Raw genomic sequence first — 21,640 nt, 5'->3', positions numbered from 1 at the left:
CTCACCTATTTGTGACTTTGAGCAAAAGAGAAACCATGAAAAAGAAGAAAAGAAAACGCTCTATTAGCAAAATAATTAGAGAAGGTGAAAGTTTCTAAGGCAAGGATAGAAGTGTCTATCTTATGAAGAAGGAGAACACATTAAGTTAAAGCAACAGGAAAAAAGCAGGGAGTCCAGAATTGAGCCTCTGTCCTCTAACCCTTCCTGAATGCTGATATTCAAGCAATGTGTATTTGCAAATGCACTAACTTCCTTGGCTTCTGAAATTTTCATTTCTAATATCTTAGCATTCCCAATATCCATTTCTCCAATCCAGCAATAGGAGTGTTTTTCAGGTCTTCTCTGAGCTTAGACTATCACCTCTGATGGAAGTGACTCCTAATCCAAGAGGCTTTCCTCAAATGATAACCTGCAGCCTCGTCCAGGCTGTCATGCCAACCTTCCATTATCTCCACCAGCAGTGGATCTTATATAAGGCACTTAATGGCTTCTCATTGCACAAAATATATAAAACGCAGGGAAAAACCCCACAATTCTATTGTCTAGCTATTGCCAGACAATCCTACCGGCCAGTGTGTCTGGATCTCTGTGAATAGATATTTGGTTATTACATCTGAAATGTCAATGCATTTCTGTCCCATCGTTTTTAAATTTTGAGAGCAGCTTATATACTGAGCACAATGCTTTGTTTATTTGTTTCCAGTTCTGGTGAGCAAACCCATGTCCTCACTATGATACATGACCCTCTACCACCAAGCCAACTCCTAAACACGGAGAACAGTGTCCTGAGACCAGTTTTCCATTTAGCAGTGGGTTGTGGTGACTTCTCTAAGCCATTAAGCAATCTGCTAGACCCTGCCTTTGATGGTGGAACACTACCATATAGAATATCAATATTGCATTGATAATAAAAATACAATAACTTGCTTGTCTGAAATACCCTACTATTGGATACTTAGGCTGTTTCCAATATCTCCAGTTCCAAATAATGTGTTATAACATTTTTTTTCTATCTCTAATCATTTCCTTGGGGTGAGTTTACTAGATGTAAAGTTGCCGAGCCAAGCAAGGCAATTTTTAAATGGCTCTGGAAATTTAATGAAAAAAAAAAAAGCTCCTCAGCCTGGTGCCCATCTGTGCTCTTCTCAAGTAAAACTGATCCAGTGGTTCCATAATGCTGGAGGCAAGACACACTGGGCAGCATTCGCTGAGTTACAGCATGAGTCGGTGAATTCTAATGTTGGTGATCTTTGGACAAGAAGAGTGTGAGAATCAGAATTTGAGTATTGCACTTCTGGCCAAGAAGCAGAGAATCCGTTTGAGTTGGACTGTAAGCACCACACCCCGGCATCCTTGCCCTATGTTAATGATGCTACAGCAGACACTCCATATTCAAAATAAACAATGGCAAACAACCCAGGTCTGGCTAGACTCGGCACGGAGCTGCTGCTTGGGAGAGGTTTTAGAAGATGGGTGACATGTGTGACCTATCACAATCAGCATAAGAAAGCATGGGTCCTCCTTGCCTCAGCTCTCCTGCGGGACATACTTGCTGATGGGATGGAAACCCTTACATAGGTGTTTGTGCGTCAACCACCCATTCATGTATGTATGTATTTGTTATTTATACAGATAAGTATTTGACAACTTTAAATGATAAATATTATAGTTTTAATTTTAACTTGATTTTCTAGGAATTGAATACTTTTCATCTGTGAATTTCCTGTTACTATTTTTTTTTTTACACAAGGCTCACTTATAAGTTTGTAAGGCCCTTTCATAGGCATTCTAAGTTCCCTTCAATTTTCCACTTTCATGCTTTCGTTTTCCTTCAGTGCCTTAGACATAAAGAAATATTTACAGCTTAAAACCAATGTCATTGAATTCTGTGTGGTTAAGACTTGCCTGCCTAAGTATTCAGGAGTTATTTGTTGGCCTACATGTTTTTCTTTTATTAGTTTCCCTTTCACTCCGCTTATGTAATTGTGAAACTTATGCTCTGTCATTATCAGCTAGAGTTACCCTTCTCTCGCCCTCTTATTAAACTATCATTTCCACACGCCTAGAGAGTGTGCATGTTCATTTTGTATCCATTACAGAGCGAGCGCATTGACGCTGTCCAATACACTTTTATTAAGTTGAAACAAAACCCAGTATCTTGTACTCAGTATCACATTTAAGGCGCTGCTTGTAATTCTTCACTAAGCTCTGTGCAGGGGATTGTTTTTTCTGTGTCTGAATTGGTGCCTGATAGAAGGAGACACTGGTACCAATCATCCAGGCCTTATCTTCTCATTCAGCAAAGGTGGAGACCAGACTGGATTCCTCCTGGAGGAGAGAGGCAGGCTCAGAGGAAGAATTTGGGCTACAGCTGCATCACTGGGCTGTCTGATGCCCAGCTCTGTTCTTGAAGACTGAATTCAGCATAGCATGGGCTGTGTTACTCAGTATCTAGATGGGAAATGCATCCTTAGTGATGGTGTTTATGAGGTAGAATGGGTAAGTCTGCAGCCGTCAGCATTAGACTCCAGCTGGGGCTTCATTAACAACTCCTGACAAGGGTAAGGAACTCTGAATTTAAATTACAAAATTTAAAAAGAAGATCAATATTCTAGAGGACTCCTGGGCTAGAAAACCAAGCCTGTCCATGTTAAGCCCATTACTGAGTTTCTGGGAGATTAAAAACAAAAGCTGAAGATGTCCCATAGCACAGCTGGAGGAAGCTGATTCTTTGAAGACACACACATACACCCACACACACCCACACACACCCACACATACACACACACCCTGGAGGACTAATAAGACATAGAGCACAAAAGCAGTACATCCAAAGGTCTGTGTGATTAATAACTACTGTGATTCTAAGAGGAGAGAGAGAAAAAAAAAAAGCGTGCTGAAAATATACATGAGGAGGAAAAAAAAAAAAAACCCAAAGGGGCAAGGAAAGAAGCTGGATGAAGATTATGTCAAAGGGAAATAAAAAAAAAAAAAAAAAAAAAAAAAACAATCTAGTGTAAAGCCTTCAGCAAGGACAGAGCAGAATCTGTTAGCATGGCGAAGGGGGTCATCAGAGAGGCAATCCACTTCCAGAAAGGGAAGAAGGCACAGAGTGAGGCTGGGATGCTTCCCAGAAGCTGTGTAGGGATATCTGCCTAGAGGTTACCTAGTCTACAAACATAATGTTAATCAACGTGGAAAAACTAGAAATACAGCACCTGATCAAGGAACGCAAGGTGTGGACTGGTCTGTAGCGTCTGACTTTGGTGAGGTAGATCTGGGATTACAGTAAGGGCTGCTTTGTTCATGTGGGCAAGAAGAGCTTTTTGAAGAGAGAATCAGAAGTGAGGAAGTGTGACAGCTATGGACTGCTTTTTTGATGGGTTTCGTTGTGAACGAGAGTGGAGAAATGGTGGTATTAGATGAAAAGGAGAAGGAATAGCTTATTTGTATTTTTGACAACTGACAATGTTTGTGTATATTGATACATATGACCCAGAAATTAGTGGTGGGGTAAAGTGAAAGGAGAGAGGGGAAGGGGAATGATTACAGGAGGAAATAAGGTTACCAAGAAGGTGAAAATGGATGAGACTCCATGACAGGTGGGGTGGTTGGCATTCAGAAGGAACAAGCTGATTCTTGAGGAAGAATGGGCTCAAGAGAACCGATGGGCTATTGTATAGGGGATGCACGAGGCAGGCGGGGTTTAGGTTGCCGACATGTGCGTGGGAGGTGAGTGTGAGCATTCTCTTCCAGCCTCTTTTATTACTCCAATAAAGTAAGAGATGCATTCATTCTCAAGCTGTAACTGAAGACAGGGCAGGACTGCCAGAGTTTGAGGAGAGAGGACGACCATATATCTGCAGGTCTCAGGAAGCTAAAGGAAATAAAGTACCCAGAACAGGACTTCAGGCCACAGTTAGGGCTCACCTAAATGTGTCTGGCCACAGAAGTGAAGCAACACTAGCCATCATGTTTGGGGGATTTTCTTGAACATCTGGGAAAGGGATGGACTAGGAGACAGTACAGTTTAACTAGAGTTGTGTTTGGTCCCGTAGATACACTGACAATACAGTTAGGGAAGCCTAGATTGGGATACCCTTTGTTAGCCAATAAGACATGGCAGGGAAAGGGGTATAGATAGGAGCATCTGGCCCATAGATGGCCGTCTTCGTGGAGCTGAAGAACAGCTGGAACTGGGTGGCTAGGAGAAGGGAAAGATGGATGTGCGAGTAACAGAGATGTCTGTAATTCAGACTCTGGAAGAGAGCTCACCACTGACACTCGACATGATGGAGAAAATACGTGTCCAAGGGGCTGGGATATGTAGCCACAGGCATAGGAGCCAAACTAGCCAAGGGACAGAGCGATCAGGGCTGCTTGTGGTGGGGGACTGAGTGAGGTCACAACAAGGACAGGAAGACTGCCCAGGTGCTAAATGATGGGATGACGGTGACAAGGAGAGGGCAGGAACGTGAGAGTGGAGGGCCTGTGCTTCAGAATGACCAGGTCTTCTGAAGGTTAGAAAGAAAAATGGGTTATAGTGGCGGTACGGAGCAGGAGAGATGGCTCAGTGGTTAAGAGCAGTCACTATTCTTGCAGTAACTGGATTTGGTTCCTTGTAACTGCTCAATGGCTCACAACAACCTGTAACCCTAGTTCCAAGGGATCTGATGGTGTGTGTGTGTTTGTAGATGAGGGTCTTGGTACCTCTTTTATAATCTTAAATCTCTTAGTGTTGCTGTGTTTACATACAGGTATAGTAAATGTGAATGTGGAAATAAATCCAGGTCTGCAGGAGCTGAGCCCTGTGCTCTACTGCCCCCTACGGCCATTTGTGGGACTGTAGCTGTAGCACTGCTACCCTCCTTCTTGACCCTCACTGAAGGATGGCAGTGGCTGACTTCTGGCTTCATGGAACCGTACTGGGGTGAGGGGGAAAATCTGGTCAAAACACATTGTATTAAATTCACAAGAACCAATTAAAAAACCCTAGAATGAAAAGGAGAGTGAGCTGGAATAAGCAAATGAGACCCCTGACACTGGGAAGGAGAAGCCACCAGGGAGAGACGAGGCAGAGATGCACACTCACACGTGACACATGGCGTCCTCAAAGAGAACCAGGTCCATCACAGCGTTGACCTCGTTGTGGCTCTCCAGGGCTTCCACCAGAGTCTGGCTCAGAAGCTCCCATGAGCGCACAGGCATGTACTTGGGCTCACCGATGCCATTTGCAAAGTGACAATACATGTTCAGGCTTCGTGTCTGCTGCAGCATCTCTTCGACATCCTGGTGAGAAGACACGGAGATGGGGACCGTCTATACTCTCGCCGGGCACCATGTACAGCGGAGACACCAGCCTGCCTGCTTCCTCTCTTAACATACTCCATGAAAATTAAGTATCCGTGCTACTTCCGACACTTCCCTAGGAGGTAGGCCTTTACCATGGCTTTACCAGCCCCAGGAACTCATAAACATTATTATTCCTTATAGATTAATGTCAGGGAGTGGAAGAATGGGAGGCATCCACTTTAGAGTATCATAAGGATGTTTTTGTTTTTGTGTTCAGAAGAACAGATGAGGACAAGGGTAGATCTCTTCAGGCACGACCTCCCCTAGCAATGCTGGATGCAGGAGATCACTGTCCAGATAAATTGCTCTGCATCTATTTCAAGGGTTGTTATTCCCTAACCTGCAAAATGGCCATAAAGCATGTTTCCTGTCTCCTGTGAGGTGGGCCCACCCACAGAGGGGGCTTGGTTTCAGAGGAATATGCTAGTAGCTCCCCATCCTTAGTTTGCTGGTTTCTATATAAGGTTGTTCACAACATGAAAACATTTAGAGTGGAATGCACTGTTTACAAACCTTTCATGGGGTTCTTCTGCCTTACTGCTTGTCAAATCTTACCCCAGGACAATCATTATCACACTGAATAATGACTAGTGCAATTTAATTAATTAAGCAGAGAGAACTCTTCATCTCATCATTAACAACTTGTTCTTTAAGTATTTTGGAGGGTGCTATTGTTAGTTTCCATTAGAGGGCAAATAGAAAATTATTTGCTTGTCAAAATCTAGACACTTAAGATTTCATGTAGGAAGATATCTTTTAGAAGTCATGTGCCCCAGGAGGGCTTTTTTCAGACTAGAAAATCCATATGGGGCACAGATAACCAGTAGGGGCCATTGCCAGGGATAAGTCATGATATTGTTAATCTTACAAACTCCTTGGGGAAACACAATGGAAAGAAACCAGGCCTGCTGTCTGAGAATAAGAATAGAGGGCTAGAAGACTGAGTGATGTCCTGACATTTGAGGGTCTGTTCAGGGCCATAGAAAACCCTAGCCTATTCTAGCTTTGTTGATGGTTGCAACAACTGACCAGACTGCAATGCAAAAGAACTGATTTTTCTAGTTTAAGAAGACAGAGTAAGAGTCCTGCCCTGCCTGACTAGTTTTATATCAATTTGACATAAGCTAGAGTCATCAGAGAGGAGAAACCTTAGTTGAGAAAATGCTTCTGTAAGATCAGACCTTAGCCAAGGCTGTAGGGAATTTTCTTAATTAGTGATTGATGTAGAAGGCCTCCCCCATTGTGGGTGGGGCCATTCCTGGATTGGCAGTTTTGGGTTCTATAAGAAAGCAGGCTGAGCAAGTCATATGAAGCAATCCAGAAAATAGCACTCCTCCATGGCCTTTGCATCATTTCTTGCCTCTAAGTTACTGCTCTCACTGCTTTTTATGATGAACTGTTTTATGAACCTGTGAGTGAAATAAGTGATTTCCTTCCCAAGTTGTTTTTATCATGGTGTTTCATTACAGTAACAGTTATCCTAACCAAGATATGTCTCGAGAGATGGCCCAGTGGTTAAGAGCACTGGATGCTCTTCTAGAGGGCCTGGGTTTGATTCCTAGCACCTACATGGTGGCTCACAACCAACAGTAACTCCATTTTCAGGGGTTCCAATGCCCTTTTCCAGCCTCCAAGGGCACCCAGGCATGCATATGGAATACAGACATACATGCAGGCAAACACCCATACACATAAAAAAAAGTAAGAGAGCACAGGAAAGGAATGCAGAAATATGTTTGCCCACCTTGAGAACAAGCTAGCATGCTGGGTAGATCCTGATGGATGTCAATTTACACTAAGAATCTATCGGGAGAGAAATGAAAGTGCAGTTTTGAAAAGCCTGATGTACAGATTCTTTGATGAATAAGACAAGTCTCCAGTTTAATGATCAGAACCATGTTGTGTAGAAGGGAGAAAGGGAGCCACCCGATACAGTGAATCAAAGCATCCTTAATAGTGATGCTATGTAACATGCAGCTACATGTCAGGGAACAGATGGCAATAGTGGCAAACTCTCCTTTTCAGTGGACTAGGGGAAGGGGATGATGGGAAGAGGGAGGAAGGGTGGGACTGGGGGAGTTGAAGGGGGGGCTTCGATTGGGATATATAATGAATAAATTGTGAAGAAAAAATAGAAAAAGAATAATTACATCATTCAAAATAAATGAATTGTAATAAGTAAGTAAGTAAATAAATAAATAAATAAATAAAGGGCGAGCGGGGGAGCTGAATCACTTTGGGAGGAGTACAGTAATTTTGTCTTGATACCTGTGCTAGGAGACGTGCGGGCAAGGGGTCTCAGCTGTCTTCACAAGTGTTGTTAGTTAGAATAATGGCGTGTGAATTATATTTTAGTCTCTGATTAAATGATTTGTGCTTTCTGTTCAAACACACATAAGGAGCTCTACTTCAAAAACCGAGTGTTGTGACTTTAAAGTTCTAGCTCATACCAACTCTGGGCTGAAGACCAGGCTTGCTTCAGAGTCAACTGTATGTGCACAAATTGGCTAACTCCATAGTGATCACGGGGCGACCAGAGACCTGAGGGGTCTGAACATCAGGCTGTATGGAAATGCTGAGGGAAGCAGAAGGGAGGGGTTTGCCTCGAAAACAGCCATCCGAAGATAAGAGACTTCAGAGTTCCGCTCGGCACCTGAAAGTTCACTATTTGGGCTGGGCTGGGTTGTGACATCCGCTGAGGTGCACACAGGGTCTTATGAGGAGAAGATAGGGAGCTGACCCAGAGCGGGTGCCGCAGTGTGGATGTGGGTTGTTCCCTAAATGTTGGCAAGCTGGGTTCCCCAGTTGGATAGACAGGGGGCTCTTTAAAGGGTGGGGCCAGACAGAAGGTGATTGGATCACTGGGGACACTGCTCTCTGAAGGTAATTGTTCTAATCTTTAGCAATGAGTCGTCAACTTCCAAGAGTGGGTTATTACTGAAACACGAGCCTGATTCCTCCATCTTGTCTCCTTTCAGCATGCTGTCCCTTCTACCTCTGCACTTGCCATCACCATGAGTCCCCTCACAGAGGCCGAACCAATGGGGCTACCCCATTTTAGGCTTTCAGCTCGTAGCATTGTGTTCCAAATGCACCTAAGTCTAAATTGCCCAGCCTAAAGTGTTTTGTTAAAACATCAGAGAACGGCTAATTCATTGTGTATAGAGGAAACACAGTGCAGTTTACAGGCAAGGTTTGGTTATTCCCTGAGAAGATGGAAAACGTGGGGCTCCGCTCAGCAGAAAGTTCTATGCTAGCTGCTGGGTGATTGTGAGGCTGGGAATGAGCACATTCAGGTGTCAGTGCTTCCCAAGGCACATTCCGTGTGCCATCCACCCTGTGAGTTAGGAGCTCTTGGCAAAGGCACATGAGTTTTAGGGTGCAGCATAGTTGCAAAATGGTGCATGAATTAGGATGATTCCAGATTTCTGAGCTTATGTGTTAAATGCGCTATGAGTTTCCAAGACAAGGGTAAATATGAAACCCTTGTCCATCCTTCCCTTCAAGACTTCTTTCCAGCTATTGAGAAGAGCACAGGCTGAGGATCACAGTCACAGAACTAAGGTGTATCAGGAAAGGCAGTCACATGATGGCACTTGCTTGTGAGCCTATATGTCAGGAAGTGGAGGCAGAAGAATTAAGAGTTCAAGTCTAGCTTAGACTGTATAGTGACTCTGACACATAGTGAATTCAAGAACAATTAATTGTATAGCAAAATTCTGTCTCATAGTAGAGGAAGGAGGAGGGGAGAGAGGAGTGGAAGTAACGGAAGGGAGGGAGGAAGAGGAGGAGCTGATGAGAGAGCCATCATCACTATTTCTTCTCTCTGATTTCTGGACAGGGAAATGCATTTTAAGTCATTAATATAAACATCTAGTGTCACATCTGAAGCTGTGAGTTTCAGATTTGCTCCTCATTTACAGCTGCTAACACTTTCAAAATGGCTGTCATGAGAGAGATGGGGGCTCACAGCCTCAGGATGCTGAACACATCAGGCATTTTACCTGGGGAGCTAGAAGAGGCCTCGGTATCATACAAGCCTTTGGATCAGATGCTCTCTAAGGATCCTTTTGGGTGAGATCTATGAATAAGCTGTGTCTTTTGGCTGGGCAAAATCATGACAGAGTTTTCTTTTGTAACAAGTCTCCAGCTTTCCCCGACTTAATAGACTAGAGTGATTTTGGTGGCCGTCTTCACGGTCACCATTATTTTTCAAATATAGAAACACCCACAGGAAATACTTACACCAAAATTTTTCTTGAGGAAGTCTGTTTGGATTTTGTCAAAAAGGTTGAAATCCTTTTCCTCCACCATCTTATCCCGATAAACCCGATTTGACTCATGCACATAGAGTTTTCCTAGGTCCTGTGTGGACTTCACACATTCCGCAGAGGAGAAAAGAATGCCCTTGGGGAGGGACAGACAACAAATATGTCAACAACAGTTCAGAAGTCTAGAGCAGCGGTTCTCACACTTCCTAACGCTGTGGTGACCCCCAACCATAAGATTATTTTCTTTGCTACTTCATAACTAATTTTGCTACTGTTATGAATTGTAATGTAAATGGTCTTGGACATAGAGGTTTGCCAATGGGGTCCCAGCACACAGGTTGAGAACCACAGTTCTAAAACGTTTTGTCTAACCTGGGATGGTAACTGGATTATCTGATTAAGGAGTGTGTTACAGGGGAGGGGAAACTTGGAAAAATGACAAGGAGTTTGTGGGGAAAGCATGTCATATTTCAGTCCTATGTGGCTTTGCAATTTGATTTTGGCAATGATTGAACACACAAAATCAAAACAATGGCAGATGATAAGATGGGACTAGCTGGCCTTTGCGGGTCAGCAGCCAATGTGTTGATCTCAGTTGAGTTCAGTTCTTATGTATTATAGAGATGTTAATTCTTCAAGTCTCCGTCACCTCTCTTTGCTATTGTCAGACAACACACTGACATCTGCTTTCAGCAAAAAAGAAAATGGAGGCAGACTTAACAACCTCTGTGGTCCTCTATCTAGCTTCGAGCTCATTCATTCTCACTGCTTTCTTGTCTGAGAGGAGATGGGGTCACTAAGTGATTTCTTACTATTCATACACGATACCCAGAGCCCTCTACAGAGCGCCAACATCTGGTCAGCACATTGCCACAGTCTATTTCTTCAGGAACATCCTCATCACCACTTCCCATAACGTCTACTTTCCACTTTCAGTTTTGTGTCTCTGATTCTGCACTCTGTCTGTGTCTCCATTCTTCTTTGTTCGCTTTCTCTGCTCACCTTTCATGATTTCATCTCTTAATGCCTTTGTGGAAGACTCATAAGCACTCTCTTTCTTGTTTAAAAGCTGCCCTCCCCCCACATATGTGATAACCCCTACATGGTCTTTTCTGTATAAATCTCCAATATAGAAGACACATCAGCTCCTCAGATTATTTTTCTCTGAGTTTGTTTATTGCAGCTCATGATAACTCTTTCAAAGGGAAGCAGGCAGATTTCATTGTGATTACAGTTGATTTTTGTCATTGTATAACCAGTGCCTAATGTACTGCCTGACATAGATTTGCAATAGATTCTCCTTTTGTAAGCTTTATTTTAAAATTACATGTGTTTGTATCTGAGTGTGGGTATACGGACATAAGCTCAGGTGCCCAGAGTCCAGAGGTGCCAAATCCCCTGGATCTGAGGTTATGAAAAGTTGTGAACACCCCAACATGGGCACTGGGACCTGAACTCAGGATCAATACATGCTGCTAACCACTGAGACATCTTTCTAGTCCATGAAATGAATTTCTGTTGAAACAGAGCATGCTAGTAGTAACCCTTCCACACATTGTCATGTGGTACAACAAAAACCTCCATTGAAATTTGTTTTAGTAATGGTAGACTAGCTGATCATGGACCAGTCCACTAGGATTAGCAAGAACACAAAAGCTATTTTACAGCCGCCCGTTTTCAGTTATTACATAGAGAGTAACCAAGATAGTTAAGACTTGGGGGGACAAGATACTAGAGAGATGAACCAAGTAATTAATGTCACTTTTCCTCTTGAGACTTTTATCAGCGCACAAATAATGGGTACAAGTAATGGGTACAAGACAAGGAGAAGATAGAGACAATGGGGAGGTTAAGATGTTGCATGTTCCTATCTTGTCTCATGGAGCGGGGAGGATGGAAACCAGGTACAAGGATTACTAAGAAGGAACACAGTGCTTATAACCCACAGCACAGTCTCAAAGGGTGGAGCTTAGGTCTTACAGGGATGGAAGCCCAGCTGCAGTCACTGCTGGCTTTGCAGATGCTCGGACAAGCAGAAGTATGGAACCTCCAGAGGTAAACATCATTGTCTAAGCCTCAAGTGATCTGCCCACGGGCAAAGCCAATCACAGGGAAGGAAAGAAGGGGGTAACAAGGAAGGGAGGAAAGGGGGAGGACTGAGAGGGGAAGAGAAAGGGGGCACGTCCCTTGGGATGTAAAGTAAATAAAATTTGAAAATACATTTATTCTCAAGCATAAGAATATAGAAAATCTGAGCATAGGGAAAAAGGAAGCTTTTTCTAATCACCAGTTCTCTATTCATGGGTTCAGCCAATCTTGGATAGCATATGTTCAGAAAAGATTATGTCTGAACCAGATATGTAAAAATTATGCAATATGTTCATTATTGCATAAACAACAAATAACAACTACTTACATAACATCTAAATTGTGCTAGTTTTTTTTTATTTTTATTTTTTTTTGAGACTGGGTAGCCTTGGCTGTCCTGGACTCGCTTTGTAGTCCAGGCTGACCTTGAACTCACAGCAATCCTCCTGCCTCTGCCTCCTAGTGCTGGGATGGCAGACATGTGCAACCACGCCCAGCTGTTGTGCTAGGTTTTTGTGTAACCTAAAGATTATCTGAAGCACTGGGATGATGTAGGCAGTTTACACCGAGTACCACGACATGCGGGCGGAGGTTGGAAGATTTGCATGTTATGGTTGAGGCTTTGGCTCCATTTCCAGAATTGGAAAGAAAAGATAAAAAATAACAACAAAACAACTCTGGTATTTCATATAAAGGACCTGAGCATCTACAGAGTCTCATATCTATGCGGAGCCCTGGGTCCACTGACCTGTGGAAACCAATGGACAAGTGAAGTTACTGACTCGAGGAATATGGATTCATCATGCTACCGTTAGATAAAGTTAACTTTTAAACCAAGGGCTATTTTTGGAGGTAAAGAAGTACATTTAACATGTAAGCAAGAACTAAGGAAGATGAGCTAAGTATAAGTATATCCCTATGTACATGAGGAAAATAGTTATCTAAATTTCTATGTATCTGTCAATGTAACTCTAATGTGTAAAAAACATGAATAAGACAACAAATTAAAAAAAGAGAAATGGACATGTCCACACCACTTGGGAGATCTCACAAATTTTTCTCAAAGGCTTGCAGAACATATGGATTTAAAAAAATCAGAATCAATAAGATTATATTAAACTTAAATTACATGGTTTAAAAACTTGTAGTAATTGATATATGGATAAAACTATACCCAACATCTGGGAATACATTTCTCAAAAGTACATGTTAATTGTATTGTAGGAAACATGACAAATCTCAACACATTTCAAAGGAATAAGATCACATGGATTTTCTGAAATTAGGTAGTTATCAGTAAAATAAAAGCCCAAAACTTCTAAATGTTTGAAAACTGAATGCTGCACTGAAGATCATAAACTATGCAGTCTGGGAAAGCCTGCAGGTTGACAGTGATGTCAATGGTAAAGTTATAACCCTAAAGTGAGCACTACAGAGTCAAAAGGAGAGTTATTGAGTTCAGAAGCGATATCAAGACATGAAAAAATAAATAAAGGGAATTCCCATGTTACATAGGAAGGTAACAAACGAAAGAACAAATACTAGTAATACATACCTTTAAAACAAGCATCAAACCAAAACAGTCAATAAAGTCAAATGTTGGTATTTCTTTCAATTTTCTTAAAAAACAAACAAACAAACAAACAAAGACGAACAATAGGTAACTCCTTTGCAGAAGTGACACAAGAGGAAAAGGAATGCCACCTATAACTGAGCCTGCGGCCATGAAGCCTGCTGTGCAGGTGGGCCTCCACCAGCCAGCTGAACCTTTTGGGAAAAGACAGTTTCTTCAGAGAGCCAAAATTCAACCTGCAGAAAGCCTTCAAAGATATTATAAAGTACAACAGGAAAAAGTTTTTGCCTATTAAGTTGTTATATGGTGTTGTGGCAAATATGTAACACAAAAATGCAGTAGTGTTACGTGCACCAAACAGACTGAATTCATCATTTCAACCTTTTGCAAAGAAAACTCTAGGCGGCTGTCAGCACATGAGGAAAGCATGATACAATGTTTACAAAATCTTCCAGAGGTAGAAAAACATGAAAAAAACCCAAAACAAAACAAAAACAAAAACAACAACACCAAAAAAAAAAAAAAAAACCTTCACAGTATTTTATTTAGATTTTATAACTTTGTTTGGCAAGAAAGGAGACTTAGCAATTCAGATGTAGAAATTATGTAAGTTAGAAAGTCAAATCCAGAGAAGCAGTGAAAGGGTACAGGTAGTAAGCAAGTGACTCCAGAAATGCCAAGTTGATTTAAGATTTAAAAGTAATTAACATAATTTAGCATAGTATCAGACTAAGGAAGAAAAAAAGGATTTAATTGTTTCAATCAGGAAACTTTTTTTTTAAAGTTTCTGTACTCAGTAACCAATGAAACTCTTAATAAATTATTCAAAAATCATCTTACCATAGCAAAGAACACGTTCAGAAACCTAAGGAGCATACTGTATTGATGAGCGGCTAAAGCCTTTCTCTCTGAGAAATTAGGAGTGGGAAACAGTCTGTTCTCACTACTCCTCTTCAAAACTGTACTGGGAGTTGGAGGCCCCTACCCCCCCAAAAAATACCACAAAGAAAAAAATTTAAAAATTAAGGATTGGAAAGAAATATAAATGTTATGTTTTTGAGACAAGGTCTCATTGTATAATTCAAGTTGCTCTGTAGACCATGCTCACCTCAGGCTCATAGCGGTGGTCCTGGCCTCTATGTCTGTAACGCTAGAATTGAAGGCCTGTGGCCTTAAATGTTACTTTTAAATTCAACAATACGACTAAAGAAATAAACAGCGAAAGAAACACTGAAAGAACTGGCAACATTCAATCAAATTACATAGTTACAGAAGTTCAAAATTAGGCCAAAACAATGTGCAAGGTTAGAAGTCTGGGTGATATTGAGGGCTAGAAGGAGAAGGAAAAAGAGAATAAAAACAGGGAGGTGTGGGGCACTGCTGTGTTCTAGTTCTGAGCAAGGTGTGGTTACCAGGTGTGGTCACGTGTGATAACTAACCAAGCCAGCTCCTTGGGACCGTGTGCTTTTCTGTCTATGTTCTATATTTCAATGGAGTATTAAAAAAACAAAAACAAAAACAAAAAAGAAGAAGTCTTTTAAAAGAAAAAATAAATAAATGGGAGTATGTTTTAGTGGCCCTAGTCTCCAATGTGTCAGCCATAAATATAATGTGGTGGGTGAGACAAAGTGCCACCTAGGAGTCCTGGCTTCTGGGGTTTTGCACTTGACAGTGAGGGGCAGAATCTCTTCACCTTTGTAGTTATAGTCATAGTCACACCGAGGAGCAGTGAGGTGCTCAGCAACTGTGAACATGCTAGGTGTGAATTGTGCACTGTCTTAAGAATTTGGTATGTGCTGCCCTGAGAGGGGAAATTTGGTTCATGGTTTCTGCTACCATGGCCCACCAAATTCTACGGTGATTTTGGATGGATGGAGGAAAGTACATACAAAAGCTTGAAATGAACTGAATTCTGTAAGGAGGATGTGTTCCTATTGGCTGCTCCATTAGCCCCCTAGTCTCTTGCATCAGGCCTCAGACAAGCTGTCAAGGAAGGAAGAAAACAGGACGAAGTGGTCAAGTTCTGAACTTGAAGCTGTCCTCTGGGAGGACATGGGCAGCGCTGTGCAGCTGGAGTTGAAGGGAGGCAGCACTCCAGTGGGGGGATGTACTCTCCAATGCTATGGCAGCCGGCTGACAGCAGATAGGCTGCCAAGAAGCCAGGCTGAGATACAGAGCCCAAGGAGTTGCCACTCAGCTGCTTGAGTTAGGCAAAGACAGGGCAGGAGAACAAGAGCGTCAGCCTCCATTCTGTCATCCCTCCCCTTTCTGGTTCTTCTTTGACACTGCATCTATAATGCAAAACAAGGTTGAAGTAGAGTATCCCCTTTCTAGAAGGCATTTTGTGGCTCTCAATCACCTACATGGAGAGCTGAGCATTCTAGCTGGGACCTCATGTGTTATTGATTACCAGTTCTATGATCATGCTCAAGGAAACTCACAACTGTATCATTTTTAATGGATATTGAGACATCCTGAACCAGCGCCTTCAGGAACCCATAGGCACTGGTTCCTGAAGCCCCTTGACCAACATAATTCAAGGACTCTCAGGTGGTTATATAAAATGCAGTAGTATAAGCGTATAGCCTGGGCAGGTCCTTCTGCATACCTTCAACCATGTTTAAATAATGGACAACATCCAATGAAGTTGGTAAGGCCAACAGCTGTTATATAATATACTATTAGCGGAACATTCATCAGAAAGAAAAGTGACTGTTCTGTGCACAACCGAGTTTTCAAAGTATCTTAAATATGCAGTGGGTTGAATTCAGCTCTGTGGAACTCATGATTAGAGAAGGTTGACTGTAGTCAGTGTTTTCCCTTCTATGGGTGTTGAAAGGATTAAATGAGTTAACGAGTTTAAAGGCTTAGTGCTGTGCTCAGCAAATATTATAAACGGAAGCCAAACCTTTCACAAGGGCCTCTTCAGGTCTGAAATTATCTTGTAGTTTCATCTTTTACCTCCTTGCTACCCACCACCACTGTTCTCACTGAGCTGATCTAATCATTTTGTTATTCTGTTAATACCACCTTGTGCTTTCTCTCTCTCTCTCTCTCTCTCTCTCTCTCTTTCTCTCTCTCTCTCTCTCTCAGTATTCACATCCTTATTTGCTATCCAGTAACTTCTTCAAGTCTCTACCGAAAGGATGTGATAATATCTGTCTTAGGGTTTCTACTGTTATGGCAAAATTTCATGATCAAAAGCAACTCAGGGAGGAAAGGGTCTATTTCACCTTATAACTTGCCGGAGGGAGTCAGTATGGAACTCAAGGCAGAAGACTGTAATCAGGCCATGGAGGAGTGCTTCTTGTAGGCTTGCTTCCCTTGGCTTGTTCAGCCTACTTTCTTATTCAACTAAGGGGCATCTGACCATGGATGGCATGGCCTACAGTGGGCTGGGCCTCCAACATCAATGATTAATCAAGAAAATGCCTCCCAGAATTGCCTACAAGCCAATTTTATGAAGGTATTTTGTCAATTAAATATTTCCTCTTCCCACATACGTCTAGGTTTGTGTCAACTTGATAAAACCAATGAGAAAAACATCTATCCAAAGTATTGAGGTGAGGCGTGAGTTTCAGGATGTCTAGATGACAAGACAAATGTCCAGGCAGTAGCCTAAGCAAGGTTCTTCTGGTTAGGGGTGGTTGACCAGTTCTCCTTTAGTGCTGTCAATGAAGAGCAGTGTGAATTGACCAAACATGCTTACCTCTTGCCTTTCATTCAGGAACTGCAGAGAGTAATACCTAGACTCAATCACGTTGCAGTGAGTTTAGCCATGAGTTTGTGATGTAAGCACTGTCTCTCAACAAATGTTCAAAGCATGAGAGCTAATTGTGAGTAGGCACCAACTTTGCCATGGTCTGGGAGGCTCAGCACCACAGGCTTTAGATGGTAGCAGAGTTTTTGCTGTTGCTATTTTTGAGATAGTAGTATGTACTATGTAGTATGTACTATGTAGTCTAGTCTGGCCTCCATCTGGCTGTGACAGGTGGATCTCACATTGGAGACCGGCCTAGACTGTCTCTGAAACAGATTTGAGAAGGAAACCATCCTGGAATTTGTAGGGCTGAGGCTGTGTTAGAACATAGCAAATAACACTTTGGGGGCATTATCACATGGCTTCTAACTTGTATTGTTTGGGAGACATTCCTTTTCATCATGAAAACAATCATTACTACAAGCGATGAAGGGGATTTTACATAATTACTTTTCATCTTTCTCCCCCTCCTCCTTCTTCATTTTTTTCTTTCCCTTTTCCTTATTACTTTCCTTATTATTTTCCCTTCTCTTATTACTCTTTCTTATTCTCTCTTCTTTCTACTTTCTTGCCAATCTTCTCCCATTTTCTTTCCAGTAGACTAAAATAGTAATATAGCATTGTCTCCCCAATGCTGAGTCTTGGAACAAAGGAACCAACTGAGAGATGTCTTCCCTTTACTGAGAAAAAGTGTAGTTTTAAAATGAATCTTTATTTTATTTTATTCCATTTCAGAGCTGAGGGTGTCAAGGCACAGGAGTGCTGAGCAGCATTACTAAGGGAGGGCCAGGGCGCAGAGTTGTTAAGCCTCAAAGCCCATGCACCCGCCATACTTGTGGTTCCCAGGTTTTGTTGTTTATAGGTTAGAGACTGAAGATGTACTCACAGTCACCAGCCTGGATCTTTGTCCCCAAGGAAATCTACACAGAACCCATGCAAGTCATCTGGGAGTATGTCTTCTACTATCAGAGCACCTCTGTAGGAGGCCACAGCAGAATTGAGTGGGGACTTCAACTCCTTGGCTAGATGGAGCCCATGATATTCTTTACCTATTTATGATCACAATTCCATAAAATTTATGTCTGTGTTGAGATTTACCATTTACCATTTTTATTAAGAATAGGAACCTATGAATTGTCTTTAAGATTTCACAGTATCTCATGAACTTACCTGGAAAATATTGGCAAAATCTCTGAGATTGAAGATATAGTGAAATTTGATTGCTGTGGGCAGGAATGTGGTGGCAATTTTCTGGTGGAAGGTGACAGCCATGTTGATCAGAGGAGGGACGGATTTCTGAAGGGTGTTTGGGAAGTTTCCAAGCTTAAGGTGATGGGTCAGGATGGTGCTATAGATGGAAGAGAGGGCATCAGCCCCTGGGAAGGAGAGGACAAACACGCTGAAGTGACGCTGCAGGAGAAAACAAGGCACATGGGACAGGAGTAAGCCAGATATCATTTATCACCCAGTAAAGATCACTGCTCTAGACTAAGGATAGTAATCAAAGATTTGGTATAAAACTTAGTTTTGGACACTGAACCCAAAGTGACTGGAAGAATCGTGGCATTGAAGCTTTGGTCAAAGCTATTACATGCGGTAGTGGGAAAATAATCCTAGTCCAAATCTAAGTTGACACTGTGTGTCTGTATGCTCCTGGAAGGTATCCCATTGACCAGAAGTCTTTTGACATTAAGAATGAGGGAGTCAAGTTATGTGAACTCTGGATTCCCTCTAGCTCTGGATTCTTGTGACACTGAGTGTGGGGGTTTCTTTCTCATCCGAAAGATGCACGTTGGTTTGCCACCTTGTTAGGCCGGGCAGGGGGAAGTCCAGTTACCTCAACACTGATAGGTAGCATTACAACTCAGAAGTATGACCCTGTGGAGGCCCCTTCTGTACCTGAAGCCTTGGGTTGATGGTAAAGCTTCCTGCAGTGGGGTTCATACAGGAAATGTACTGTACATTCATGATCTCCTTTAGGGACAGCTTGTTCCGATCATACCTGAAATAGATGCCACCAGTGAGCCACCTGTGGTGGTATACATCTATAACCCAAGCACTCAGGAGGCAGGAATCTATGAGTATGAGGGCATCTTGGGTCACAAAGAGGCATTCTGTCTCTAAATAAAACAAACAAGCGAACGTGTAGTGAGAGCTGAGGGAGGTAGCACTTCCTCAAGGTGAAGCAGAACAATTTCCATGATTCATATGTTTGGTTGTGTCTTGCTTACTTTTCTGTTATGATCAAGGAAACTTATAAAAGAAAGTATTTAACTTGGCTTATAAGTTCAGAGGGTTAGAGTTCATGAGAAGGAACAAAGTCCAAAGAGAAGGAATAGCTGAGAATTCACATCTTGATCCACAGCCTGTGACAGTCAGAGTGCATGGAGAATCACATGTGTCTTTTGAAATTCTAAAGCCCAGTGGCCCACCTCCTCTAACAGAGCCATAGCTCTTAATCCTTTCCTAAACAGTTCCACCTTCTGGGGACCAAGCATTTAAACATATGAGCCTACGGGAAACATTCTTATTCAAGTCACCATAGGTGATTACATTTTTAAAAAGTAGAGGCCTAGATTTACTAATAGATTGAGAAGAAACAATAGTCCAAGACAAAATTATGAGAAACCCAATATCTATTGAAATAGCCCAGGAGGACAGAATACAAAGGAGGACTGACAGACAGAAGAAAATCAGGGGGATGTGGCTGCCCAGAAAGCCATGGAAGCCAGCACTCCTATATTAGCACTGTAGAGAGAAGAAAGACCTCTCCCCAACAGGGTCCCTTGGATCCCACAGTAACAATAGTTAGTAGGTTTGCAGGAGCTGTTCAGAAGTGGGGGGCAGGAATCAAAGAGGAATGCATTGAGGAGTGGGTTAGAAGCCAAGCAGTAAGGAAGGACAGAGAGAAAAATTTAGTTATGCACTTATAGACAGAAGAAAGAGAGACTAGTCACTGGAAAAATTATTTTTGACAAACTAAAGTTTCAATGACATGGAGGAGCTGACAAGGAGATGGGGACTAGTAAGTGCAGAGTTAAGGAGAAGGAGATGGTGCATGGGAGTTATGCTTTAGGCAAGAGGTCATGAGAGGCTGGGACACAGGGCTCACGGGTGGTGAGCACATTGTACAGAGGCAAGAGCTGACTGGTGTTAGTTTCCTCAAAGTAAGCCAAGTCATCAGCCTTGGTGCATTGGGAAGTTGAGGAGAGAGAAGAAGGTCTGAAGCAGGTATTTCAGAGAAAGTACACACAAAGGTGTGGGGGGGAGAGCAATAGGGTAGGATTTTCATCAAGTCTCTACTTCCTACTTAAGAAGTACAACCATGAAGCAAAGTTAACCTTCCTTTAGTGTGTGTTGGCTCAAATCCTAATGTGGAGACTGTGGGCAAGATGCTCATGGCAGTTGAAAGGACTGAGAAGCAACTCAAGTTGGCATCTTCAATATGATCTCTCTCTCTCTCTCTCTCATTTCTCTCTTGAACCCCCCACCCTATCCTTATGGAAGGAAGAAGGGGAGCCAGATACATTTCAGATTATTGCCCTTTCCCTGTAGACTGTGTAGACTGTCTTCTATTAAAAACTAGGCCATTTAAGAGAAACTAAGACTCTGCATTTGCTCCGAGGACATTGAACCCATACAAGTCTGGGAGTATGTCTGTTACTATCAGAGCACCTCTGTAGGAGGCCACAGCAGAGTTGAGTGGGGACTTCAACTCCGTGGCTAGATGGAGTCTCAGAAGATAAAATTTTGAGATAATGTTCTGTTTCTAAAATCACATATCATAGCTTTATGTTTGAAAAATACTAACAGTGCATAGGGTGCCATTTATGTGTATAGCATATAGTCAATAAAATCCAAAATTGCTTTTCCATTCTCTGTCCACTCTTCCAATACACCCATCCTTTCCAATCTCCACAGCTCATGAAAATGAGTCCTGCAGAAAACTCTACCTTCTCTCTTGGGTGAGAACTCAAAACCCTTTGACTCAGGAGTGCTGTCTGAGAGAGTACCCAAGAAGCACAGACGCCCCCAAGGGATGGGCTTTGCTCTGGGCTCCTCTTGTGGTGTCGGAGCTGAATGACGTTCTTCATTGCAGTACCTAGTGAACTGAGCATCCTGAAACCCTCTTACAGGGACACTTACCAGTGGCCATAGTCTAGGTGCTGCCTGATGACAGTGTGGGGCTGTACTGTCCCATAGGCATCCACCTCAGGCATGTTCATGTCATCAATGAAATAGATGAGTCTCCTGTTGCCTGGAGGACCATAATTCCTGCCAGCTTTCTTTTCTAGAGGTTTCTCCAGGACAGCTGAGGAGAGAGCCAGTTAGTTAGGGAAGGAAGGTGGACCTCAGGGGTGAATACTGAGGCAGCACAAGTGTTCCGGACAAGGTGAGGTGATGTCTCACGTATGCGCACATAGCAACTATCACACTGTTAGGTTAGTCATTCTATAGGGCCAGAAGAGATCTGCAGTGACCAGGCAGCAATGGCTGTCACTACCCACTGGGCACTACGCATCTCACTCTATGTGTTGTTAGGTTGTTGGGAGTGTTTATTGCCTCATGTAATTCTTACAATACAGGCTGTTGAAA

At 42.5% G+C, this 21,640-nt stretch overlaps 1 protein-coding gene across 1 annotated transcript in view; it reads right to left on the bottom strand.

Annotated features, from left to right (window-relative positions):
• Dnah9 (dynein axonemal heavy chain 9) overlaps positions 1–21,640 on the bottom strand; it is a 311,392-nt gene that overhangs the window by 130,333 nt on the left and 159,419 nt on the right. The window contains exons 39-43 of the mRNA XM_060363494.1: positions 21,191–21,356; positions 18,944–19,046; positions 18,215–18,454; positions 9,598–9,759; positions 5,093–5,289 (exon numbers count right to left, since the gene is read on the bottom strand). Of these exons, the coding sequence (XP_060219477.1) occupies positions 5,093–5,289; positions 9,598–9,759; positions 18,215–18,454; positions 18,944–19,046; positions 21,191–21,356 (868 nt within the window). The remainder of the gene's footprint in view (positions 1–5,092; positions 5,290–9,597; positions 9,760–18,214; positions 18,455–18,943; positions 19,047–21,190; positions 21,357–21,640) is intronic.

This window comes from Meriones unguiculatus, chromosome 11, assembly GCF_030254825.1.
Source record: "Meriones unguiculatus strain TT.TT164.6M chromosome 11, Bangor_MerUng_6.1, whole genome shotgun sequence".
NCBI lineage: Eukaryota > Metazoa > Chordata > Mammalia > Rodentia > Muridae > Meriones > Meriones unguiculatus.
Note: the sequence above shows the minus strand (reverse complement) of the source record. Positions and strands in the feature narration are given on the sequence as shown.